This window comes from Chelonoidis abingdonii, chromosome 2, assembly GCF_003597395.2.
Source record: "Chelonoidis abingdonii isolate Lonesome George chromosome 2, CheloAbing_2.0, whole genome shotgun sequence".
NCBI lineage: Eukaryota > Metazoa > Chordata > Testudines > Testudinidae > Chelonoidis > Chelonoidis abingdonii.
The window spans coordinates 6277280-6297851 of record NC_133770.1 but is presented as its reverse complement, the minus strand read 5'-3'; the positions used below and the strand labels follow the sequence as shown (position 1 = coordinate 6297851).

The 20572-nt window shown below is 51.2% G+C and overlaps 1 protein-coding gene across 6 annotated transcripts in view; it reads left to right on the top strand.

Annotated features, from left to right (window-relative positions):
- Positions 1-20572, top strand: part of NBEAL2 (neurobeachin like 2) — a 196494-nt gene that overhangs the window by 124339 nt on the left and 51583 nt on the right. For 3 of the 6 annotated variants that reach the window (XM_075062153.1, XM_032770619.2, XM_032770621.2), the window contains exons 9-12: positions 231-337; positions 8850-8933; positions 14372-14455; positions 17113-17211. In XM_075062153.1, the coding sequence (XP_074918254.1) occupies positions 231-337; positions 8850-8933; positions 14372-14455; positions 17113-17211 (374 nt within the window). Of the gene's footprint in view, positions 1-230; positions 338-8849; positions 8934-9119; positions 9198-14371; positions 14456-17112; positions 17212-20572 lie in introns of those variants that run through there. The other 3 variants (XM_075062154.1, XM_075062155.1, XM_075062156.1) reach the window with 2 other exon arrangements.

Here is a 20572-nt window from a genome sequence, read left to right as displayed (position 1 = left end):
ACCCTGCTAGAAATTGGGTACCTGCCACTTCCCAAATTCCCTTTTGTCCCCCAAGGAGCTCTGGGGGTGGGTCGCGTGGGGCCTGCTAACCCAGCTATTGGCAGTCTCAGCCTCCCGAGTGTCACTGGCATGGCCCTTGGGCCTTATTTCTGCTCCTCTCCCCACGACTCTGCCATGGAGTGAGGCTCAGACGCTGCTCGCCTCTCGGATGACTCTCTTCTCATCTTCAGATGCAATTCCGGAAATGCTGAATTGTGGTGACCGGCCAGTCCTGCAAGCCATGTTCCTGAGCAACAACTGCTTCGAACACATCATCCGGCTGATCCAGAACAGCAAGGTATGCTCCCCGGCTCTCTGGGGTCGCAGGCAGCGTGGGAGGGACCTCTCCGAGTTTCCTCCTGCTTGGAAAAGGCTGAATCAGGTCCTTCAGCTTTAGGGCTGGTCTCAGCAAGGAGACTTGTTCTAATACTGGGCAGGCAGAAGTAACTGAATGAGCCAGGCGCTCTGCGGGAACTTGAGCTGTTGACTTTGGGTTGCTCTCACCCCTCAGATGCCATTAACGGTCTCTTGAGTCACACACACCTCGCCCACCCACCCCAAAGATCAGGGCCTGTCATGCTGCAGTACAACAGATCACCCAGCTAACAACGAGGAAGCTGAGAGGCCGTTGTTCTGGGTTGTGTGCCCCCTCTGAGAGGAGTCCGTAGCTCCTGTGCTACATCCACTCAGACCCACACTGCACGTATATTGTAGCCTCAGCTTCACCCTAGATCTGCGGTTTGTCATTCGGCTTGCATGCTGTTTGGGGCAGAGCCTGTTTTCCTAAGTGTGTGCAGCACTTAGTATCCTGAGAGGCTACCACAAAACACAAGGGTCCTCACTATTATTGTGTGCAAGTATTGTGCCTCTTAGACTAATGTCCTGACCACCAATGCACATTAAAGATTCCAGTCCACTTTTCTCAGCAGTAGGACTGTTAATCCTGCTGCCCTGGCCAAATTCCAGCAGGGCCCTAAACTCCCCGACTATTTTCACTTGCATTCAGCATCCTTCATCCCCTGTCCTAAGCTGTTGCATAGTGTTCCTCTGTGGTGTTAACCAGCACACCCTAGAAGTGGCCGCGCGTCATGGCACGTGAAAACTGATCCTGTTTGGCCTTGTGTGTTAATTTCAGGGTCTTTATTACTTGTTGCTGATGGAAAGAGCCCAGCTAGGTTTTTGAGCCCCAGGCTGCATTTGCAGGGCTGACAATTGGGAAAGATCTGTTAAATAACTTGCTGAGCGGGCTTGCCCTGGAAATGCGATGGGCGAGGGTAGGGAGCTGCCGCACTCCCATTCCTAATCGGAACTCGGAGTTCCAGCCCAGATGCTTGCAACTGATTCACCTGCCTTTATCTGGGGGCCACTTTTTATTCATCTGACCGTTAATTTGAAGAAGAAAAACCCAACATCATCTTTGCTTTTCATTTTGTGCAGTGGGTCTTTGTGGCCTGTCAGTTTGTGCGGCGTACAGTGCTTCCTTCCACACAGATCTACATCCGTTCATCCATCTCGCTGCAGTTTCCAAGTCCGGAGAGAACAGTTTCCAAGCCCAGCCTGGCTTTGGTATGGTGTGTTTTTGTTCTGCCCGGAAAACCCCTTAAATCTCACTTGTACACAGAAGGAAGATTTACATTCATTCGTAACAAACCGAAAGCTGGACCCTGCTGGAATCTTGCTCTGCCTCTCTCCCGTGTGTTATTTTTAACTTCAGTTTAAACAAACCAGGTGCGAGTTGGATGGAATTTTCCCATTTATGGCATTGACCTGACTGGTGGCTCAGAACACACACTGTTCACACGTGTGTCCCCCTGCCCATGTTTGGCACTGAGAGCCCCTCTCGGCTCCCTCTTTTCAAAACTGGCAATCCAGGGGGGCTCTTCATTCAGCAGCTTCAACCAATAAGGTGCCACTCGGGCAAGCTCTGAATCTCAGTGACCACCAGTGGGTGCTGTTGCAAACGCTTGCCGCTGAAGAGAGGGTGTCTTCCCTGAGAGAGGCTGAAATTGGCCATGTTACCAGCTAGATTCCTAGATCTACAAAGAAGCTGCACCTGAAGCTTTTTCCGTGGCAAATCCGAGGGGGCCTCACAACAGGCGAAGATGTACGGGTGAACGTGGCTTGGAACTGGGTAGGGGAGGCAGGCAGGCTCTCTGAGTTGTTGTTTTTTGTTTTGTTTTTTTAAATTGGAGATATACTAATTTCCTAGAACTGGAATGGACCTTGAAAGGTCATTGAGTCCAGCCCAATGCCTTCACTAGCAGGATCAAGTACTGATTTTTGCCCCAGATCCCTAAGTGGCCCCCTCAAGGTTGAACTCACAACCCTGGTTTTAGCAGGCCCATGCTCAAACCACTGAGCTATCCCTGGCTGCAGCATTCCCTGAACCAGCTCTTCTTCTGTTGTTAAAATCAGGGCTGCCGTGGGAGTGCTCTCGCCACCTTTCCAGCTGCAGGAACACAGATTAGCGCAGGGGGGCCCTGATTGTTTGGCAGGTCTGGAGCCATTCACCTTATTGAAGAGGGTGCTTGGTGCTGTATGGTTTGCGATGGGCTTCATGCACAGTAATCAGCCCTTGGCAGAGGGATAGGTGGTGGCATAAGCCTGCTCTGGGGGTCTTGGTGGGGAGCGGGGTGAGGCAAAGAGGGGGAGTGACTTGTCAGAGGCATGTAGGCAGTCTGCAATAGAACCAGGATCCGAACTCAAGACATCCTGACTCCCGGTGCTGTGATCGGATCCCGCCTCTCTCATATGTGCCCTCTAGGTGTCCGTTTGTCCCAGCACAACTGGAATAGTGTACATGTTACACAAACTCTTCGGCACAGGCTCATGTGTCTGCAGCAGCTGCCAGCTTGTCTTGGGCATGCTCGTAGCGTCTGCCGGGCCCTGTGTCCCAGCAGGGCGCTGTGGGCCGGTGCTATGCAGTGGAGGTGAACACAGCCAGCTAGGAGGATTCTCTGAAGGACGAGCAGCCCCGTGCTGGTTGTGTCTTGGCGCTCCCGACCAGACTCTTTCAAAGAATCAAGTGCAATTAGATTGAGCTCTGCTCCCTGCTGCTCCTTGCTCCCCCAGGCCCTCGGGATCAATCATCTGATGCCATCTCCAGCTGCTGCTGTTGCCAAGGAAATTGCAGCTCCGGTCCTGTCCTTGGTAGAACTGCCGCTGACTGAGGAGCTGCTGGCTAATCCATGTCGACGCAGGCTGCTGCCTGGAGACGGGGGAGCTGGGGAGGGTAACTTCCAGCAGGCAACTTCTATTGTGGGCTTTTTAAATGCAAGGAGCAGGCTACTCTCGGGCTCTGTGCTGCTCAGTAGTGACTCCTGTGGTCAAGGGAGGAAAGCAGTGTTGGCAATATGAGGTGTTGGTCCACGAATCCTTACTCATAGACTCATAGGTCAGAAGGGACCAATATGATCATCTAGTCTGACCTCCTGCACAAAGCAGGCCACAGAACCCTACCCATCCACTTCTGTAAAAACCCCTAACCTATGTCCGAGTTATTGAAGTCTTCAAATTGTGGTTTGAAGACCTCAAGACCTCAAGCAGAGAATCCACCAGCAAGTGACCCATGTCCTACGCTGCAGGGGAAGGCGAAAAACCTCCAGAGCGTCAGCCAATCTGCCCTGGAGGAAAATTCCTTCCCGACCCCAAATATGGCGATCAGCTAAACCCTGAGCATGTGGGCAAGGGTCCCCAGCCAGCACTCAGGAAAGAATTCTCTGCAGTAACTGATCCCATCCCATCGCAGACCATTGAGCAGACCTATCTGCTGATAATCCAAGAACAATTGCCAAAATAAAACTATCCTATCATATCATCCCCTCCATATACTTATCAAGCTTAGTCTTAAAGCCAGATATGTCTTTTGCCCCCACTGCTCCCCTTGGAAGGCTGTTCCAGAACTTCACTCCTCTAATGGTTAGAAACCTTCATCTAATTTCAAGTCTGAACTTCCTAGTGTCCAGTTTGTACCCATTTGACCTTGTGTCTACATTAGTACTAAGCTTAAATAATTCCTCTCCCTCCCTAACGTTAATCCCCCTGATATATTTATATAGAGCAAGCATATCCCCCCGTAGTCTTCTTTTGGCCAGGCTAAACAAGCCAAGCTCTTTGAGTCTCCTTTCATAAGGCAGGTTTTCCATTCCTCGGATCATCCTAGTAGCCCATCTCCGAACCTGTTCCAGTTTGAATTCATCCTTCTTAAACATGGGACACCAGAACTGCACACAATATTCCAGGTGAGGTCTCACCAGCGCCTTATACAACGGTACTAACACCTCCTTATCCTTGCTGGAAATACCTCGCCTGATGCATCCTAAAACCGCATTTGCTTTTTTAACGGCCATATCGCATTGGGGGCTCATAGTCATCCTGCGATCAACCAATAGAATCCTTGTCCTTTCTCTCTGATCCCATCTGCCCCTAGCTCGATGCAGAAACTCTCAGACTGGCTGCATCACTTTGACTCCAGATTGCTTTCGGGGCCATTACATGGGTGCCCTAGCAGGTGACCCAAGTCCCCATTTGTGCTGAGCAGCCTCCTGTAACTGTCTACCTTTGAGCTTCCTTCCGCAGATCCCCTAGTGATTCGTCCTCCCATCCTGCTCTCTGGGGTTCCCCGATCTTCCCTTCCCAGTAACTCACTGCTGCTCACTCAGCGTGCCAGCCCCAGAACCTAGTGCCTCTGCATTAATCTGCCGTTGGCCCTGCAGGCAGAAGTTTCTTTTGCTGCCTTGCTACAAACAGTGATGTATCTTCTTTCCCCTGCTGGCTTTGCCCTTCGTGCATCGGAAAGGGACCAGAAACACAGCCATATCGCATTGCGTGCACAGCATATACGTGTAACCAGACACGTAGCCCGTTATCTCAGAGCCTGACGGGAAAGCAAACACTGGGGCTGCTCTCAGCAGCAGAACAAAACCCTAGTACAGCTGCTTTCTGACAATGAGCGTTAGCCCTGACCTGAGTATAGTGGGAAAGCCTCAGCCGGGGCCTCGGAGAAGGCATTTGAAATGTCTCTGCCCTCTTTGAACTTCTTTTCTCTGGAGAGCAGAGAGGCCTTGACGTTTATTCCTGTTTATTTTTGTTCCATTAGAAATTCAGGTCTTGTCCACCCTGTCTTTCTGGGAGGATGCTATGGACAACTGGAGAATTAGTGGGGTTCTGTTATTATGAGGCTTTCAGGAGATCTGCTGTGACTCTGCAGTAGGATGGGATAACTGGATGTAATGGGATGGAACTGAGTAAAGTAGGGCTGTTAATCTCAGTTAACTCACACGATTCATTCAAAAAAATGAATCGCGATTAATTGCACTTACAATAGTAGAACACCAATTGCAATTTATTAAATATTTCTGGATGTCTTTCTACATTTTCAATATTGATTTCAATTACAGCACAGAATACACAGTGCTCACTTCATATTATTTTTATTACAATATATGCACTGTAAAAATGATAAACAGAAGAAATAGTATTTTTCAGTTCACCTTGTACAAGTACTGCAGTGCAATCTCTTTATTGTGAAAATGTAACTTACAAATGCAGATTATTATTATTTTTTTGGTTACAGAACTCTGCTCAAAAACAAAACAGTGTAAAACCTTAGAGCCTACAAGTCCACTCAGTCCTACTGCTTATTCTGCCAATCGCTAAGACAAACAAGTTTGTTTATATTGACAGATACTGCTACGTGCTTCTTATTTACATCACCTGAAAGTGAGAACAGGTACTTTTGTAGCTGACATTGCAAGGTATTTGCATGCCAGATATGCTAAACTTCTGTATGCCCATTCATGCTTTGGCCACCATTCCAGAGGACATGCTTTCATGCTGATGATGCTTATTAAAAAAAATAATGGGTCAATTCAATTTCTGACTGTACTCCTTGGAGGGAGAATTGTATGTCTCCTGCTCTGTTTTACTCACATTCTGTATATATTTCATGTTGTAGCAGTCTCGGATGATGACCCAGCACATGTTTGTTTTAAGAACACTTTCACAGCAGATTTGACAAAATGCAAAGAAGGTACGGCTGTGAGACTTCTAAAGATAGCTACAACACTCCACTCAAAGTTTAAGAATCTGAAGTGCTTTCCAATATCTGAGAGGGATGAGGTGTGGAGATTGCTTTCAGAAGTCTTAAAAGAGCAACACTCTGATGCTGAAATTACAGAACCCAAACCGCCAAAAAAGAAAGTCAACCTTCTGCTGGTGCTATATGACTCAGATGATGAAAATGAATATGCATCGGTCCGCACTGCTTTGGATTGTTGTCAAACATAACCCATCATCAGCATGGACACATGTCCTCTGGAATGGTGGTTGAAGGATGAAAGGGACATATGAATTTGGAGCGCATCTGGCCTGTATATAGCTTGCAATGACAGCTTACAACAGTGCCATGCGAATGCCTGTTCTCACTTTCAGTGACATTGTAAACAAGAAGCGGGCAGCATTATTTCCTGCAAGTTGTAACCAGCCTTGTTTGAGTGATTGGCTGACCAAGAAGGACTGAATGAACTTCTAGGCTCTAAAGTTTTATATTGTTTTGTTTTTGAATCCGTTTTTTTAATGTAATTCTACATTTGTAAGTTCAAGTTTCGTGGTAAAGAGATGGCACTACAGTACTCATATGAGGTGAATTGAAAAATACAATTTTTTTGTTTTTTACAGTGCAAATATTTGTAATAAAACATAAATGCAAAGTGAACACTGTACACTTTGTATTCTGTGTTGTAATTGAAAATAATATATTTGAAAATGTAGCAAAAATCCAAAAAGGTTTTAAATAAATGGTATTCTATTGTTTAACAGCATGATTAATCGCAATTAATTTTTTTTAATCACTTGACAGCCCTAGAGCAAAGGTAAATCTCAGATGGAATTGCGGGGCAAGTCTCCTAATGGGGAGATCCGTTAGACCATGTAAAGGTCTCCCCAGGGGAGGGACCTGGCCTTGGTTCTCCAGCATCCTAGGACATGGCCTCGGGGGTGGGAGGCAGATATGGATGTCTGGCTCTCCTAGGCAGTCTGCATGTCTCCCTTTGCAGCGTCTGCCTAGCACTGTGTGGGCCATTGCTGTTTGTATTTGTGAAATGATGCCGTCTGTGCAAAGGCTGTGCCTGCTGGTCTTCCAGACCCCATCTTGGGACGTAGCTGATTGTAGAGGCCAGCAATTCCCCATCTTTCCAGAGTGTTATCACCATGAAGTGAGATCCCAGGGGGCTGTGGGAAAGACAGGCTGCATAGGTGACTCAACACCATGCTGATGGTATTTTAATACATTGGCAGTGAGTTAAGACTGAAACCTCCAAATGATGCCCTTCCAGAAAGCCTCACAATGCAGGGGGGAGTGACAGCTACTCTGAGATTAGGGGAGCAATGGCTGGTAGCAGAGGGAGACTGCACCTAAGGTCTACTCTGCAGGGTAATTGGAAATCATCTGTGCACATTGCCATGTGATGCTTTCTGATCTTGCATTGCACAGAGGCCCAATCCTGAAGAGTCAGTGTTTCATTCACGTAGCCAGCGTCACCTGGGTCTGGCCTCACGTTAGCCATGGAATAATCTATGTTGAAGCTGCTTGGCTGCTGCCCATAAGCATGTTCACAACACTGCTAAGTGACTCTGTGCCCTGAGATGATTTCAGAGAGCACCCCCTTTCCAGGCACTCAGCGATGGATCTGGAGCTCAGTTACGCCATCACGCCGAGAGTAACACCGCCGATGGCAGTGGCATGGCTCCAGCACTGTGCTGGTATGACCTGGCTGCTGATAGTTCAGAGAAGGGCCTGTTTTTCCTGTGTCCTGATCTTCGCTCCCCAGATGAGACCAGCTTTCCTTCCTCTGCCCCCCTAAAAGCTAGAACAGAGACTGAGCCCTGGAACCTGGCACAGAGCAAGTGTGCTTGAGACTTTCTTTTTACAAGGCGTTCCGATTCCTCTGATCCTTGCTGGTTTCTGCCCTGTCTTGCCGTACTGAGAAGAGCCAGAGAAGACAGTGACAATCCGGTTCTTGAAAGCAAATTGACTCAGGCTGGTCGATGGGGCCAGACTGAAGCCCTAAACTGGGGAGCCTTGTATTATCCCCGCAGCCAAGGCTGGAAGAATGCAGCCTTCTCCATGCACATACTGCCCCATCCGTGGTCCTTGTCTCTGGTTCGCTCCATAGAGACTGACGGCAAAGCTGCCGGTGGTGGTCTCTGTGCTGTGCGTGGCAGCTCAATAGGAGCTGGACTCAAATTCCCCTCAAACTCGCTTCATAGAGGCCACTAAGCAGCGGGGGTTCCTCGGTCGCTGCTTACTCGGGTGATCTTCGGGTCAGTGACCTGGAGGGGAAGCTCAATTGCCGGTTCCCAGGAGCAATTGCTACCAGGCTGTTTTACAATCCGCTTAGAGCATTAAGATTTCAGGATATGCCTTGTTCCCCACCCCCACCCCCACCCCGCCATGCTCTACCCTACCATTTAAAGTTAGTGCACAGGAGAAATGCCAGCTGATCTGAGGCAGCAGAGGTGAGACTTCATAAACCATATGTCAGAGGCAGACTGCAGGCCAGAGTTTAGAACCTGATCCAGGGCCTATGGGGGCCAGAATCTCTCCTCTGGACCCTGTCCCAGATCCCTGCACCCTCTGGCTCTAGGGAGGGGCATCCAGGTTGGAGCGGTGTCCCAACGATGATGCAGCGCAGTTGAAAGCCCAGCTGGTTCCTGCTAGGCTCCTAGGTGCGCCCATCCGCCGTGTGCTTAACCCTCTCTCTATCTTTCCCTGTGGCTGACGTAAGCTTTTCTGACCACCTTTTCGACAGCTCTACGTGAGCGGGGCGCGTAAAGCGGACGAGACGGGGAGCGAGCTCGCCGCACGCTTACTGACCGAGAGCGATGTCCAGAAGGTATTGCACGTCACTGGTGGTGGCCAGGGCAATGCTCAGGCTGTGGCTGCTTTCGTTAATTTATTTTCCGCTGCAACAAACCGGGTGATGTCAGCAGCACCATGAAGCCCGGGGTGAGGGGATGCCACGCTTTTGCCAGTGGCTCTGTGCCCAGTCAGGCAAGTTCACCCTGCACCGTCCAGCTAGAGGAGGGAAAGGAAAATAGGACCTGAGCCGGCCCAGCTCCTGTTGGCTTGGATGGGGATTGCGCATCCTGAATGGAGGGTGAGATTTTATCCTTGCTTGGTGCTTTCTGACCCCAAGGGCTTGGCCCTGATGGGGAAACTGAGGCAAAGCCCCAGGGGCTGGCAGTGGAGTGAGGTGGGTGCCTGGCAGGCCTCTGTCTAAACCACACAACTTCACCCTTCATCTGCCCCTGCTAAAATTCATTTTGCCTTCACCCAGACAGGGACTGGATCTCTGAGCAGAGCTGACAGTTATGAATGCACTCCACTCATAGTACCATAGTGCCTCCCAACAGCCTTAAGAGCGAGAGACAGGCAGGTATTCTCCTCCCACTTTTACAGATGGGGAAACTGAGGCAGAGTGCTGCATGGAGTCCTAGAGTCAGAGTCACAAAGTTCAAGGCCAGAAGGCCTCCCCCCCCACCCCCCCCCCCGATCATGTGCTCTGGCCTCTCGTATGACACGGGCCGCTCCCATTAGCACGCCCAGCTGAAACTGAGCTGAGACCGAAGGGTCACAGCCTGCAGGAGACTCGACTATGATGGGCCCCAAGCACAGACTATCAGGAACCAAAGTGTACTTCTGCCCGATGCCCCTGCAAAGGCGGAGATACCCAGAGAACCCCAGCGGGTGCCCTGCACTCCATCCTTCCCCAACGTCACCGCCAATCTGACCACATCTCCTGGGTCCCAGTCCAGTGCCTTCCCTGCCAGGCCATCCTGCCCCCTCCCCGTCCTGCCTGCCCTTCGGTGCCTGCCTTGGGAGCCGGGGTGGATTTTAAGCTCTGGCGGCAGAGCACGACTGGCCCCTGCCATAGTCTTGTGCCCAGGCAGGTCTCCTGTACCCCGTGACTAGAAGAGAAATAACCCAGCCACCTCACCTGGCTTGTCGAGGCTCTTTGAACTAAAGATATGGGCAGGGGCGGGGGAAATCCACTGTTCCATCTGGACGTCCGTGGCGCTGACATCCCTGGTTTGTGCAAGGTGGTGGCACTTTGGGAATGAGCCTGCACCAATCACGTATGTGTGTGTGTGCACGTGTCGCGCTAGTCTCACGTCCGTCGCTCTGAATCCGTCGGGGATCCAAGAGAGCCGCCCGCCACTGGCTCGCTGTTACTTGCTTCTCAGCCTTCCACGTACGTGGCAACCAGGGAGCAGGAAGGCAGGCTTAGAAAGGGAATATCGGAAGTAACCAAAGCCCATCAGGTTACTGGCCAGGAGACTGGCCCAGCACACTGTTATAAACAGAGCCACCGGTTGGTTCCATCCTACGCCATTAGCCAGGAACCTCGGGGCCCTGCTGGGAGTAGATTTCCAAGCAGTGTTGTCAGGAGGGCTGGGCCCAGTCCTGTAAGGTGCCAAGCGGCCTCGAATGCCAACGATTTCCATGGGAGTGGACGGGCGTGCAGTGCTGCTGTGAGAGGCGCTGAGGACCCAGGATCAGGCCCGTATAATCCATCTTTGCATTGAATATGCCCTTTCCAAATCTTATGTCAAACTGAAAGTCTTCTAAAATTCTTCCATTGCTGCCCCCCGCCCCCCAAAAAACCCCTTAAGTATGATAGGGCAACTGAGCAGGCGTGCGCTGGAGAGGAAAGGGCACAACATTAATATTGGGCATTGAAAAATGCCCTGTTGTTGGTCGATACCAGGCAGACCTGTAGTGAGCTCCGTCCTTCCTCCCCTCAAAACCCAGATGCTTGGGGCACCGCTGTTCAGGAGAAACAATCCAGAGCACACACTAGATCCTCAGCTGGTGTGAACAGGTGTCGCTCCATTGAAACCAGTTTAGTGCTGGCAGTTAACTCCAGTTGCCCCTCAGTGTTTTGGGTAGCTCTCCCAGTGGGCCTATTGAGTGATGCGGGTTGTGTCTCTGTCCCCTTCTAGTTCTACGGGCCCTGTTGCATGAATGGCCAGGGGTAATTCTCCTGCAGCCTGTGCTTATAAATGGCATCTCTCCCCCACACACATGCCCTGACCTTGTTCCTGATTCCCAGCCTGGCGAGATTTGAAATGGATTTTTTTTGTAGCAGTAGATGGAGTCTCCCCCTCTGGTTGGGAGGCTCTGACCTGCGTTCCCATTTCCCGTTTCCATATCAGCTTGGTAGCTAGGGAACCGAGAGAGGTTTTCAGAAGCTGGGGGCTGTGCCTGGGCAGACATGCTCTTGTGGGGCAGCTCAGCTGCCTTTGAAATTAAGCAGCAACTTCCTGGAGAAGCCACTTAGACTGTCCCTCCCGAGGAAGGGAGCAAAGATAATCTCCTAACAAAGGAAGGCGGGCCTGGCCAGATGGAACAGCTGAGAAGTATTAACAGCTGGTGGCTCACAATACAATTTAATTACAGAAAACCAAGGGAGCCATAAAATGTTCCCTCTCCTTCCCTCCCTCCGGACTCCTTGCTGGCGGCTGCGGGAAAGCTTGTTGGTTGGCTTTATACCTCTCCCGTGTTTGCAACACGCATGTGCATCTTGGGAGCGGATTTTGTGGCTTTCCCCGGTGAGTGGGCTGGGGGCTCTGGGTGACGGGGAGAGGTGTGTGTGTGTTTGTGTGTGTGTGTATGGCTCTGGGTGACGGGGAGAGGTGTGTGTGTGTTTGCGCGCACGCAGAGAAACCCTTGCAGAGCTTGTGCAGCTCAATAGAAAGATGTTCTCTCAGGCTAACCCTCTTTCTCCTCCACCTTCGCATGCTTCAAAAGGGATGGGAACAAGCCCTAACCAGCTGGCCTGGTGACCTCTTGATCTGTTTATGCCACTGGTCCTCTGGGCCGCTCAAGGTCTGCAGAATCCTCCTTGGGCATGAGCTGAGCGAAAGTGTTTGAGATCCTGAAGGGGGTGGCCTGTGGGGTAATGACCCAGGTTGGATGAACAGGCCAGGGGAACCCCTCACTAATTCACTCGATCAGTGTCTCCTGTTTTGGGTAGGATCTTGTCTTTGCTTCAGATCCTTCCCATCTCCAGCCTCCTTTCCTCTGCCAGCTCCTTCCCTCCAAGCCCTGCGTGCCCTTGAACAGAGCTGCCTCTAGCTGCTGCGGTTTGGTGGCCCAACAGTACCACTTCCTGCACTGTTTGGCAGTGACGCTTCGGCAACCTAACCTCGGTTTGCATGCAAGGCATGACGGCTCCTCTTGCCATTGCATCTCAGAGGGGGGTCCCTTCTGGCTCTGAGATGGGAGCCTTAAGCTCTGCTACTTGGCTGCACCTCTTTATTTTACAGGTCACTGGGAGATGCATCTCGAGTGGCCCTGCCTATTGCAGGGATAAGAAAAGCTGCCAGTCCAAAAGATTAGACTCCTGGAATGGGCCCAGTCTCCCTCTTTCTTACCAGAAATATCCTGTCACTTTCGGCCAGAAGGGAAAATTAACAGATGATCTCCCCTCCCCCCCACACTCTTCCAGGTTGAGCTGGGGACTTAAAACCTAGATAAACATGGTGACACAATGGAGCATTGGGCCAGGAGGCTGAAAGCCGGGGAGCATGTCTTAGCGTTCGCTAGGGGCTGGCTGTTTTCCTCAGGAAGGGTGGGGGCGGGGTCTCAGGGCGTGGAGAAAAGGGAAGCCGAGCCCAGGACGCGGAGGTTGCGCTTGCCCATTTTCCCCCTCGCTCCCACGTGGAGCCTTGTGGCTCTGACAGCTCCCTTCTCAAACGCCCTGGAGGCTCCAGCAGTCCTAGGCCTCGGCTCCCAGGGCACAAACCTCCCTTCTGGGGCTGACCTGCGAGCGGTGGTGGCGTTTTCCACAAAGAACCACTCCCCTTCCTCAGCTGGCCAGTGGCTGGGATCCTGCCCCCACTGACATCAAAGCCCCGCTAATGGCAGCGGGTGCAGGAAATCGCCGATGTCTGGCTCGTCCTCTTCCCGGGTGGTGGTGGCCGACGACAGGAAGTATCTGTGCTCCTGGAGGGAGCAGCTTCGTGCACCTCCATCTACCCCTGTTCCTGCCGTCCCCCTCCGGCTCTGCTGGGCATCATCCAGGGATGTCCTGCTCTCTGTCTGGCACGGCCCTGCTCCTGTCCACCGGATGTTTCCTCTGGGGATTCTGTGCATCTTTCTCAGACCGCACTTCACTCTTTAGCCACCCCTGTAGGGGAAAGGACCCAGCCTGGGAATAGCCCCCAGAATCTCTCCAGCCCCCAAAGGGGTCTCAGGATCACAACAGAGGCTGGATTAAAGACAAGTCCATTCCCTCTTCCTTCCCCTCCACTACTGGGTAACAGTCCTCCATCATCCTATCCCCCTAGGGGCCTTTAACAGCCCCAGGGAGAATGGATCTGCCCTGAGGGGCAAGGCCCAGTAGGACTGAATTTCTTTGCAAGGCAAAGCAGCAGATGAAGGCAGGGGGCGCGGAACAACCCCGCTAACCTGTGGTCATCTCCTGTAACCGCCAGTTGTCTGCTTACAAGGAGAGCATTGCCAGGTGGTCCCTCAAGGTGACCTGCAGAGTTTAATATTAAACGGGTGGATCTGAGCCCTACAAGTGAAGTGTGGATTCTCCCAAAGTTTTGGGGAAAAGCGTTATCTCAAATAAATAGCATGCTCCCTGTAAATCCTGCCTGCCAAGGAGAATCTTGTCCCTGGGGTTCAGGGAGGGATGTGGGATGAGAGACTCTTCCTTCCTGTAGGTCAAGTACAGCTGTGGAACTGTATAGATCTCTCTCCTATCTAATCCTAGGCATCCTGTTGTCCCTAGCTCCTTTGGTGGCTCTGGGTAAGTAGGGGTGAAAGGTTTGGCATCTGCAGAACTAGGATTGTCCCAACTGCCTGTGGCCAGGTGGGTTTGCTCAGAAATGAGCCTGAGTGAACTCATGGTTTCTCCCCATCACTGACATGATGTAAAGAAAGAAAAATCCTGGCCGCTCCCTGTTGGCCAGTGACTGACTGGTTCACATTCTGATTTCTCTGAGGTGCCGAGTAGCCGCAGCTCCTGTGAGAACTGCGGCTGCTCAGGCTGTCAGCAGCTTAGAGGGTCTGCGCTCAGATCTCGCACTGGTACATGAGTTTGTTTGTCAGCCCTGCGGCTGCTGACTTGACCTGACCCTACTTGAAGCTCTTCTCTGCTCAGAAGCCCCTGGTGTGACCTTGTAGTTCAGGGCTTGACTCGTATTGTGGTATGGCCGTGGGATAAGCTGTGAAAACGGGCAGATCAGCCTGCCAGCCCAGTGGATTTTAATAGGCCAGGGTCGCCACATGATCGTCACTCGCTTTCTCCCCTGTCTTTAGGTGTTCGACAGCAGTTCCGACGCTATCACAGTTCATGCCATCAGTGTGCTCACCTCCATCATGAGCAATTCGCCGTCGGCCAAGGTAAGAAGCGGGGAGGCTGACCCCCTTTGGGGTTCTGTTCGGTTGTAAGGGTGGGGGAGTGGGATGAAACGTGTAGGTGGAAGGGGAGGTAATATTGCCAATTGGATAGCGCACACTGGACTAAGACTTGGGAGACCTGAGTTCAGATCTTGGCTTTGTCACTGGCCTCTTGGGTGATCTTGACCAAGCCAATTCCCCTCTCTATGCCTCAGTTTTCCCATCTGTAAATTGGGCATAATGACACTGACCTCCTTTGTCAAGCACTTTTGAGATTGGTGAATGAGAAGAGCTAAGTATTGTTAACAGTAACAGTCATGAGGGAGAACACACTGGAATCTAAACCTAGTCTACTTCCAAAGGGCATCTGCAGGGTCTAGGACTGTGACCAATGGAGTATACTGGGGGAGATGAGGTCCAAAGGAGAGCTCCAACTGCGAGGTGTGGCTGGGTTTCATTTTGTGCTGTAGGATAGGCCATGCTAGTCCATGTCGTGTAGGTTGAAGGGCAGTGTCCTAGTCTGCGGGTATTCACTTTGCCATTACTGAGAATCCGGGCAAAGTCAGGTACTCTGCCCAGGGAGGGTGGCAAGACAAATGTGGAAGGGTCAGGGGGTAATTGAAACCAACCAAACCACTCTGCCGTGGAAGTTGAGTCCGGGAATGAAAACATCTGCTGTGTCTTGAACTTCCACGGCCTCACCGTTGGTTCTGGCTGCTTGCCTCGAGTGATTTCAGTACTCTGGGATGGGGAAGAGCTGTATGAACTAAAGAACAGAATGAATGGGGATAAACTGGCCAGGAATAAATATAGGCTGGGAATGAGAAGATGGTTTGTAGCCATCAGAGTAGGGAGGTCCTGGAGCAGCCTTCCAATAGGAGAAGTAAGGGCGAACAACCAAACTAGTTTGACGAGGATGCTGGATAAATTTTTGATGGGGATGCCTGTGAGGTAGGGGGATGGACTTGATGCCTGAAGAGGTCCCTTCCAGCCCTGTGTCCTGTCTAGTCACCAGTTGAGTGGATCTTGTCAGAGGGTTTTTTTGTTTTGACTGTTGTCACCAGCTGCTTATTGTGTTAAATAAAACTGAGCTATTAGTAGATTTCTGGTCATCTTTGATAATCCCAGCATTCCGTGTTGTCTCGGCTCTGTAGCCATTTTCCTGGCGGGCTTCTGTGTCTGTAGTCTGCTCTCTGGGAGTTCAGTTCTGTCCGTGTTTCTGGGAGTTTGGGCCGACTGGTGCTTCAGCAGCACCGCACCTGGTAAGAAGCATCTGTAGGATGAGACCCTAGGATTGGACTTGAGAGCTCAGTGAAGAGTCACCACACGATTCAGTGGTCTCCTAGGCCTTGTCTCCGCTGGTGGCAGCGTGTAGGGTCCATACAGCTACATACTGCAGTGAAAAGCAGGCTGTGTGCATGCTGCAGTGTGTAGCTACACGGGGCAATGAGAGGCTCTGGTGGGGACAGGCAATGGGGAAAGGCTCCGGCAGCAGGTAGGCAGCAGGACACTACACTGCTTTAAAAAAAGGAAAAAAATATAAATGGGGGAGGCACCGTTTGAGTGCATAGAGAACCATGTGGGGTACCTACAGTTCTGGTGGGTCTGTACCCTACTTGCCTAAGTCATGCTGTTTAGGCTGCACACTCCTCAACACAGCTATATATATGCTCCATGCCACCATGAGTGTGCCGTGTAGACGTACCCTTCCTGAGTGGTTTTGAACAAATCGTACCAGGAGGCTGTTTTTTAACTCTTGTTCTAGTTCCATTACCACGGAGTCAGACCTGGGTTTGGTTTGGCTCGGCTCAGGTTTGCCTGTATTCAGTGTGCCACCGAAAAATGATAATAGTGACCAGTTTGAACTGGTACTTCCATTCTGACTGGAATTTGATTTGAACATTTGAAAAAAGCGAGTTGAAACTTAAGTGAAAATCTTTTGATTTTTTTTTTTTGTCCATTTATGTTCTTTAACTTTACTTGCGTTTTCCTGGTGGTTTTTTTGCATTGTCAAGTCAACAGGATTATTTTGGGGAAACTAAAACAGGATCTGTTGATACTTGCTCTTTCATCTTGGACCTCTGCAGTGAAGGAATAAATCTGAGTTTGGAGCCTGGGCCCTGCCTCAGGTTGGGTGACTGGAGGGAGGAGCTGCCCCAGGTGCTGGGGCAGGTGGGAGGAGGCGTGAGGTGTTATTTTACCCTTGGGGACCCGAGAGCAGGCCTTTTACGAAGCAACGTGTCGTGTGCAGGCAGCTCTCCAGGCTTCTTCTTCTCCTTCCCTTCTCTTGTGGGCTGGTCGTCTACTTCTCGCATTTTCATCTCATTATAGAGGGGCAAGGCCTTTCTGGGAGTTGGCACAGGGCCTGTTGGTTATTTTGTTGGTTAATAATGACAATAAGATCAGTCTCTTTTTTTTTTTTTTTTTTAATAAATCAATCGTAAAAAAATGCAGCCCCTTTATTTTAACTGATAACCTCAATTTTTTTTCCATTCAGGTTCTAGATAGGACAAACTTATAGTTTTAGTTTGGTTCCAGTTCAAGTAAAAATACCGTTTTGAATGGGTTCCGCTTCCATGCCCTGTCCGTCACCCCTGCCCTGTGCTTGGGTGTATGGAACCATGGTGTGCGCTTATCGTGGATACATGTCTTGCTTCCAGGAGGTGTTCAAAGAAAGGATCGGCTACTCCCACTTGTACGAAGTTCTCAGGTGCCAGAGCCAACCCACTACCCGCCTGCTTGAGGAGCTGCTGAACATGGTAAGTGTGGAGCTCTGCCGCAGGGCGGCTCATGGCTTTGCAATGCCCGGTCCCAAGCGTCCCATTCCCCAAAAGGGATTGGCAGGGCTGGGGGTGCTACAACACTGCTGTTTGGCCAGGCCACGGCTAGAAGCTTGAATCTGGTACTGCCTCAGCCTGGCCCTTTGCCTCAGCCTGTAGAGGCTGATAGTTTTAGAGTCAGAGGGCCTAAGTTCAATCCCCATTGCTGGTGACTCACCCAAGGCTATTGCTAAAGCAGGACTGCTGGGCAGGGGGGGAGACGCATGGATTTTACAGCCCATCTGCTTTCTTATGGGCAGACCAGTGCAGTAATAAAATGTAGCTGTTCTCCTTCCTTACTGAGCGTGGTCCTTTGCTGGTCCCTCTTCACTCCCAGTACGGTGGTGGTGATTCCATGGACCTGACCTTTTATAGTCTGTCCTATGCAAGCCCCTCCACTTGGAGCCAGGTGGGAATTCGACCCATGCGAGGGCAATGCCATATTTGCTGACCTGTGGTTTGTTTTGTACCCGTGCCAATACCACCCTCCATCCCTGCCTTGTGCGCTAAACCATCTGGGCGAGTGACTGCAGCTGTGTCACGATAGGGAGTGAAACTCACAACAAACACACCATTGTGTAGTGTGTCAGGAATCCTCTGTCTGGATTGCCATGAGGAAAAGCTCTTTCCCGTGAATGCCATGGGCCCGGTTTTAAAACCACAGGTGCAGGGAGACCTGTGCCCCAGTTCCATTGAATTAGGCAGCTCCCTCATTTCCAGCACACCCTGGAGCCAAGGCGGCGTAGGACAGAACTCATGTGCCTGGGAGCTCTTCTCTGAGCGGGTTTAGATGCGTTCGCAGGCCCTGGGCCGGACTCTGCCGGAGAGTATAGCTACATTTGAGCTGCAGGTGTGAGTTCCAGCTCAGACGGACGTACCCAGCTAGCTTTCTGCAAGCTAGTGCACTAAAGACAAGTGTAGTCCTGGCGGGATGGGCTAGCTGCCCCTAGCAAGATCCCGCCTGGGATCCCAGATACGTATCCTGCCACCCACGCTGCCGCAGCGACGCTCATGTTGTTAGCCCGCGAGCTGAACAAAAGCTACGTGTGCGTGTGTCCACCTGAGCTGGAAACGACCCGGCCAGCTGCAGAGTCGTCATGCTTCAGCGTCGGACAAGTAGAGGTCAAAGCCAGCTAAGAATAGTTATACCCATTAATGGACCTGGAGCTGCCCCAAGATGGCACAGCACATCTGTAAGACCTGGGAATAGAGCCCATCTCCTGTCTCCTAGCCCCGAGCCATGTCCGTGAGATGGTACTGCTCCCTGCAGCGTGAGTAGGGCCTTACCAAATTCACGGCCATGAAAAACCCGTCACGGACCATGAAATCCAGTCTTTTGTGTGCTTTTTCCCTGTACTATATAGATTTCATGGGGGAGTCCAGTGCTTCTCAAATTGGGGGTCCTGACCCAAAAGGGAGTTGCAGGGGAGTCGCAAGGTTATTTTAGGGGGTTGCGGTATTGCCACCCTTACTTCTGCGCTGCCTTCAGAGCTGGGTGGCTGGAGAGAGGTTAGGGTGACCAGACAGCAAATACGAAAATTGAGATGAGGGTAATAGAAGTCTATATAAGGAAAAGACCCAAAAATCGGGACTGTCCCTATAAAATCAGGACATCTGGTCACCCTAAGAGACGCAGATGTTGGCCAAGCATCCAGCTCTGAAGGCAGCGCCCCGCCAGCAGCAGTGTAGAAGCAAGCATGACAATACCATACCATGCCATCCTTCTGCGCTGCGGCTGGCATTGGCTCTACCTTCAGAGCTGGGCACTCAGCCAGCAGCTGCTGCTCTCCAGCTGCCCAGCTCTGAAGGCAGCGCCACCGCCAGCAGCAGCGCAGGAGTAAGAGTAGCAGTACTGCGATTCCGCAACACCAATAACTTTGCAACCCCCCCCAACTCCTTTTTGGGGCAGGACACTACAATTACAACCCCGTGACATTTCAGATTTAAATAGTTGAAATCAAGAAATTTGATTTTTAAAATCCTATGACCGTAAAAAATGGACTGTGAATTTGGTAGGGCCCTACACATGAGCAAAGGGCACCAGTACGTCCGTTCCACCTGTTGGTTTGTCTCTGGATGCAGCGTGGCAGGCGTAGCCTTTTGGCTTTCCCTCTAGAGATCAGGGTCAAGATTTCTCTGCCTTCCACAGAAGAGACCCAATTACTCTAGGTCCCAGAGGAAGGGGAGCTCACAGAATGAGCCGCTTCCCTTAATTGTCAGCTGAAGACAGTTGGCGATACAAAGGGCAGGAAGAAAGCCTTGCTGGGGGGAGATGCCTTGACAATGATAAGGCAGCAGAGTTCTCGTGTTAGAAACGTGAAAGGTTATTTCTCCATTTGCAAGTTATGGGAGGCTTCAGCTGCAGTTCTGACGTCCATTCAAGCGATACCATCATCCACAGCGCCTGGCTTCCTCAAAAGCAGCTGCTTCGTCACAGCGCTGGGCACAGACTAATTAAAGCATGCGGGGGGGGGGGGGCTGTGGCACTGGGGGATGGGGCATGGAGGGTGACGTTAATAAGGATCTGGGTCTGATGGGAAAGGACAGCCAGGGAGCCGTTGAGAGCGTTCCACATGCAAACCATGAGTGCAGCAGTGAAGAGGTTTGGGCGGGGGCCCCGATCCAGGATTGGGGCCCTGATGCTATTGCCATGCGAATAATAAAGAAATGGACATAGCTGCCAAGCAGCAGAGCCTTTTCCGTGTCTTCAGGACTCCAGAGGTGCAGTTCTGGGGCATTCGCAGCCCCTCGGTCCTGTCGTCTGAGCAATGTCATTTCTAGAGGAAGCTGATTTGTGTCTCACCCTTACGTGCACAGATACGTGCTTACAGCCTGGCTCCGGAACAGATCTTCTTACTGAGCTGGTGAGAGGCTGCAGATGGACTCTGGGGGCGTCAGCTCCTTTGCCTGGCACCCGGGCTGCATGTCTAGGTGCTATCTTGTCCAGAAGTCTCAATTGGCTGATGTTAGGCGGCTTATTCCTTCACCCTCTCACCTCTCTGGTCCTTCTCACATGAACAGAGAGCAACAATACTCGAAGTCCAAAGACGCAAACAATTCGATGTTTATTGGGGTGAACTTCCAGCAAGCCTGATTCCAGTTTCCTTCTTCAGTATCCCCCTTCCCAGCTCTGACACCACAGAGCCATCCCTGCTCCCATTCCCTGTTCCCATTCCCCCCTTAGCAAAACATGATCCCAATTCCCCCACCCCCATTCCCTCTTCCCATTTCCCCCTTACTTCCTGATTGACTGCAGACTATATAGTAAAACTTGAGTTCTGCTTAGCTATACCTTAACCAA